The 6,085-nt window shown below is 45.7% G+C and overlaps 1 protein-coding gene across 1 annotated transcript; it reads right to left on the bottom strand.

The window, feature by feature from the left end:
• Positions 1 to 373: 373 nt before the first annotated feature.
• Positions 374 to 5,745, bottom strand: LOC149324333 (uncharacterized). Its single transcript, XM_089565622.1, has 3 exons — positions 5,309 to 5,745; positions 2,706 to 2,841; positions 374 to 494 (listed from the first exon to the last, which is right to left on the bottom strand). The coding sequence occupies exons 1-3, from the start codon at positions 5,454 to 5,456 to the stop codon at positions 476 to 478; spliced, it is 303 nt and encodes a 100-aa protein (XP_089421748.1). The 5' UTR covers positions 5,457 to 5,745; the 3' UTR covers positions 374 to 475.
• Between the last annotated feature and the right edge of the window lie 340 nt (positions 5,746 to 6,085).

Genomic DNA, 6,085 nt, shown 5'->3' with positions numbered 1-6,085 from the left:
TAGAGTTACATTTAATGTCACAGCGCGCGTAAACAAAAACGCAAACGGCGGTGGCACGGCAAAATCCCAGCGCTATTCAATTGCCTGCAGCAAACTGGAACATATCATCTGCAGATATTTCGTTGCTGGCTCCCTGGGCACCACTATCACGAAAATACTCCCTCGCTTTGCCCTGTTAGTTGGTGGTCGGACGAATTGTTTAGTCGGCTTCTGTAAAACTGCTTCGTTCGTACATTCCACTTCAGAGAACGTCGTTTGTGGTAAATAAAACAGTGCTTATATCCAGGTTTAACTCTACTGTTCGTCCCGGTTCTTCCAACTCGAGGACTAGTCGAAGTAGCCAACGACGTACCTGGACATGAAGCACCGCCCACCTTGCTGGTCTGCAGCACGGAAAGGCTGATGCTCCGTCGCACAGGCTGCACTGCAACACCTCCCACTGGGAGATGTGTGGGGGAGGGTGTCCGCACTCGGGCTATGATCTTCCTCTGCACCTGTAACGGCACACCAAAGCAAAAATGTCGATAAGCGCCCTCATGAAGTAACGTCTCGGGGTAGGGGAAGAAGTGAAGTCTAGAGCCGGTGAAATAGCGTATCTCCGAGAGGCGCTGTAGTGGTTGGCAAAGCGGCAACACGCATCCCTCCTGTTCAGTGTACCGACTTCCTGCATATGAAGAGCTGCGCTGAGCGTGAAGACTCCACACACAGACGCAGCCATTTGAAAAAGAACACTAAGATAACGTCCTCGCATTTGGACGCAGCGCAACATGGCACGTCGTCGTCAGCGGCTCACACACGTTTTCGAGCTGGAAATTGAACTGTCCCCAGAAAATTGTGTCCACACAGTATCTGAAAGCTTTTGAGTTCATCATACGGTTTATGTATTTATTTGTCTGTGCTTCGTCTCGTCGTAAAGCAGGCCCACTAGCACGCAAGCTCAAACATAGTCCGGCCTTTCAAGATTTTAGCAAATAACAGATGAGTGAGATCATACTTAGGCAAAGTGTGCCTTCATTGTTAGGACTCGTTCACCGAAACGCTCACTAAGGTGCTCGAACAAATTAAGACAATGTTCAGATCATTATTTATCTTCATCTTATCCATTGCTCTTCGGCAGGGAAAAATAAAAATATCATATTTAGGTATCGAGCAACACAAAAGTAATTCAGGCCAAAATAATTTTTATCACTCATGTAATTTTAGGTTTCATTATTTGTGACGCCCATATTCAGCCATCACTATTAACAACCAAAAGGCGCCACCATCTTCGCAGGCAAACACTTCCTTTCAACAAATCCTGTTATGTGACGGCAAGCCGATGAACACAGGACTTCATGACATATGGCAATGGAATGATTTAATGGCGGCGGCCCTGGCGCGAGTACTCCGTGCCGCGCGAGTGCCCACTTGGTCGTCTTCCATTCCGTGACAATATTATTATTCTCTGCAGTCTCGGACTTAATAGCTTTGCGAACAACTTTGCATTCAGCAAAATTATTGCTGCTTCCGTAGATTGTCACTCTCATTAAATAATTATTGTCTGTTCTGTGTTTATCCACAATATAGCTTTTCCTTTCTTTTCAAACAATTTTCATTGAATAACCAGGTCCTTGTTTCAAGGACGTATTTGTTTTAATTTTTGTCGTTTTGTCCGTTTTTCCTACACAACCACAAGGTTCTGTGTGAATACTGTGTTCACTTCAGCTTTGAGGATATTGCGGTCTAAAACGTTAAATACCGTTTTTACCTAAATTCTAACATTTATTTCTGCCGCCGCGGTGGCTCAGTGGCTATGGTGCTCGGCTGCTGGCCCAAAAGACGCGGGTTCGATCCTGGCCGCGGCGGTTGAATTTCTTTGGAGGAGAAATTCGAGGCCCGTGTACTGTGCGATGTCAGTGCACGTTAAAGAACCCCAAGGGGTCGAAATTTCCGCAGCCCTCCACTACGGCGTCTCTCATAGCCTTAGTCGCTTTGGGACGTTAAACCCCATAAACCAAACCTAAGTTTTATTTCTAGAACCTAAAAAAAATCAATAAATAACAGCCGTCAATTCCGGTAGCGGGAGCGTAACGCCGTAGTACGCAGATCTCGAAGCAGGGCGATGGAAACAGCCATAAAGACCCGACAGAGACACTTAAGGCTGCTTATGTGTGACAAGGCGCAAGCCCTCCTTGTCACTTTATGAACGCGGTCGCCGCACGCGCTTCGGCGTGACGTAACCGGGGTGCCACGCAGCTGGCAATTCTACCTCAGCATGGCTCTACGCAGCCGCCGCGGCGAAGCCGCCGCAGCCGTCCTGGTGGCTCGCGAACTTTGTGAAGGCAGTCGCCGCCGTACTGCAGTTCGCGCTTCACCTTAAGGGCATGACGTCATAGCTGATGGGTTAATGCCCGTATATGCACAGTACAGATTCCTGACAGTCCTCCTGGCGCAGTGCAGCAGCGGTTAAGCGCAGCGTCACTGCCTTGAGATGGAAGGTGCTGCCGCCCTTGGGATTTGTGCGATCTAGGTAACTTCCTAGCAAACTCGCGTGACCAATCATTAATTTAACCGTCTTCTTTTAGGTGTAACATTGAGCGTTATCACACACACACATTCACACACAAAAAGGCAGGTTTTCTCACAAGGGGGCAAGTAAGGCTGACGCCTGAACAACAGGGAAAAGGATAAGCAGCGTAGCACGATACTGGTATCATCTGACTGACCTCACTCCGCCCTTTCTCCACGGTGGTGGAATTAGATGGAACCCGGGTTGCCTGCGCCACTCGTTGCATGGGGCGCGAATTGCGCTCGCCGAGTGGCTGCCGGGACTCAACGGGAGAGCTTGGCACAGGTGCCTGCCTGCAGTTTGAGAGAAGCATGCGTTTAGCAGAGGAAAAATTAGAGGGTGATCCAGTTTAACGTCGGCGGTGCACACGAGACACCATTGCATGCTCCCGGAAGGGAGGAACAAATGCACATTGGCCAACAAGGCCATTTCTTAGAAAACGCCGAGCGCTTTCACCTTGACGTCATGACAATGCCCTAACAAAGCACCTAACACTTATGTCCATACTTACTTGTTTTGCTAACACACGCATGCATAGGTAATATGAGCTTGGAGCATTATAGCCTTAGCTGTTTATGCGCTATTAAACCCAACACAACAAAAACATCGGTAATAACTGAGAGGGAAACAGATAAACAAATTATCGATGAACACCTCGAACTCTTATCAAGATCTACGCATTCTGTACTGCGAACGAAGGCCGAAATAACCACTTTCTACTCTTGACAATGAAAAATAAACGGGCTCGCGATAAATGACCAAGGGACCGGAAGATACCGTGACAAAAAAGTGGCCAGTGAAAAAAAATTGACGCAAAAAAAAATTTTCAGAAAAAGGAAATAGAACTGCCGTAATCGGGAATTTGCGACGCTACTAGCAGCGCCCCGAAGCGTTACAGCTTCATCATGATTCACATGACGTTATCAAGCTTGTTATATGCGTCTTTGCTTGTTGGGATCTTGCTCCCAAATTCGAACTCATGAGACTGTCATTGTTGCTCCGCATGCATTCTCCTAATGTGAGAGCTCAGTTATCGCCGCAAAAACGGGAGCCGCGCTTTCATTCAACTGCCGCCCGTGGCCAATGGCGCTTATCTTGGAACCAAGCTCAAAGCGAAGCTCTGTCTTGGACAGAACGAAAGGCGCAAAGCGGGTGATGCTTTTTACAAAGCTCGTATGAGAGCGCTGTAAATGCAGCGCATTCGGGCGCACGGAGCGCGCTGTCATGTGGGTGTTTTTTAAACTTCGCGGGCTTTCGTTTTTCCCGAATAAAAACGGCCACGCTAAGCATACCTCTTTGGAAGTGCCTGGGTTGGATAATATTTGTGGAGCTCCACAACTTTCCCATTGACGCCTGAACGTTTCAAGCTATATTTAAAAATTTAATTTATTTTTCTCGACTAGTTAATCAATAGGAGGAGCAAAAAAATGGTGCTCTAGCTTTAGATAAACCCTAACAACATCCACGCGACTTCAGTTATGAAGAACGCTTAGTTTATTTATACGCCTTGGGCCAAGTTAGCTGGGACACCCATATACCTATGACAAACGTCTTCTTCATAAAAGATTCTATGATTATTTCTTTGAGTTAGAAGAGCTTTTTCAGCAGACCGATGCGGCCTGAAGCTGTGCTGAAATGCATGTAGCATATTTATTTTGATGTGGTTATGTTGTCATCCTTGTATGCATTGATATCTCCATGCCTTATGAGAATACAGGTAAAATTGAAATAGGACGGTAGTTATGAAAGGTTACTTCTATCGCCTTGTTTAAATATAGGCACCACTTGGGCTACTTGCATTTTTTTTTCAGGAAATACACCAGATGAAAGCATTAGATTGTAGACGTGTGTTAAGACAGGGCAGATGAAGGGTCAAGCAGGGCACATGCTTGACACGTACAATCTGGATTCTGTTGAAATCTTTCACTTGCCGTTTTTAGCAACATTACTATATGAAAATACTTCGTCACAGTCTCTCGGGCAAAGAAAAAAGAGTGCAAACTGGTTTTTGCGTCAGGTGCAGAGTTGCTAGGAGGCTCGCCTTTCACTACCCTGCAGCACGAAAAGTTAATTAAGGGTATCCGCCAACGCTCTTGCTCCCCAATTTTTTTGCCTGCATGCTCGATAACACTGGGGAAAGTTTTTTTTTTCACATTAGGATACAGAGCAGTGTTCTGCTTTTTCCACATTACAACAGATCAGCCCATTGTGTCGCTGCAGAACGTATTGATACAGTACATGTATTTGGAATTTTTAATATTGCTGTAAGTTTATTGGGGAATGATTTGAACTCTTTCAATATTACTGGATTGTTGATAGGTTAGCAGTTCGAAGGCAGCGGTGACTTTGAAGGCTTCATTAAGGCATTCCTCGTGGGCGAATTCTACATGCTACGTACACACCTGCTACGACACACTCGTTCAGGCAGTCGGGAGGAACAAGCCGTTAAGTTCGCGCTTTAATGCAGATTTCCTGCACGGCATCCAAATATATTTGGTCATTTTTTAAGACTTATGTATGGATTTGGACAACAAAGATGGTTGAAGTCTGCTTGAGAAAAAAAAATGGATCAGATGAATGTTGCTAACGCTAGAGAGAGACGCGTTGGAGAAAAATGCTGCCACGAATGGCTCGGTGTTACTATGAAGTTTAACAGCCTGTGTGCACGAAATTTTGAGATACTATCCACTGATTATATTGAAAATCTTGCCACGTGTTGCATAGCCGAAGCATCGCCGATTTTCAGAACGCCATACATACCGGTCTCTCCATGGGCTCGGTAAGGAGGTGTGGCCTCCGCACCTCTTCTCGTCGACTGGGCATCGCTGAGGGATATCATGATGACCAGAGAGCACTGACGGCGTTGAAAGCAAGGCGGCTGCCGCCCGGCAGCCTGTGGCATATCCATGCTTTTTGAAATGCCTACCTGAAAAGTACAATCAGTATTTAAAAAAATTATGGTTAATGGTTTATGGGGTTTAACATCCCAAATTAACTCACGCTCTCATGGAGGCCATGCTGCACTGGTGCCGCGGGTCGCAGGCGCACAACCTGCCTGCAGTCTGTCGTACCCTTCTCTTCAAGCTACCTTCGTTATCAGCAGTGGACATGTGCAGAGAATAGCGCGTATATAGCAGAGAGGCCAAACCACCAGCCTAGAATTATCGAACTTTTCATCCCAAAATACAGAAGATAAAGCAAATTTATGCAAAATCTCTTAATAATACAACGTTTAACAAAAATGAAGCCGTGTTCTATGTGAGCGAAAACAAGAGTACGGTTGAGAGCCGTTTGACAGCCTTCAGTAACTTTCTTCTAAGCTAATTTGTGAAGCGACTATAAACTTTGTAAATACTGATATTCGGGTAAAATATAAATTCGCAATCCTAGATCATGTGAAAAAGAAGCAACCTGAAATATTAGGAATAAGGTAGCAGTTATGAACATCTTTTAACAGACGAAAATGAAAGCCTGTGGAATACAATAGTTAGCACGTGGTAACCGTGTTACTTGAGCGCCCCATGACACGGTATCTTT

The sequence above is a fragment of the Amblyomma mixtum genome, unplaced genomic scaffold, assembly GCF_055824585.1.
Source record: "Amblyomma mixtum isolate Tamu unplaced genomic scaffold, ASM5582458v1 scaffold_98, whole genome shotgun sequence".
Taxonomy (NCBI): Eukaryota; Metazoa; Arthropoda; class Arachnida; order Ixodida; family Ixodidae; genus Amblyomma; species Amblyomma mixtum.
The sequence above is the reverse complement of the archived record's forward strand: the minus strand, read 5'-3'. Positions and strand labels throughout refer to the sequence as shown.

Coding starts and splice junctions, on each gene's coding strand:
- LOC149324333 (XM_089565622.1), bottom strand. CDS start 5,456: ATGGATATGCCACAGGCTGCCGGGCGGCAGCCGCCTTGCTTTCAACGC. Junction 2,842..5,308: donor CCGAGCCCATGGAGAGACCG/GTATGTATGGCG, acceptor CTCAAACTGCAG/GCAGGCACCTGTGCCAAGCT.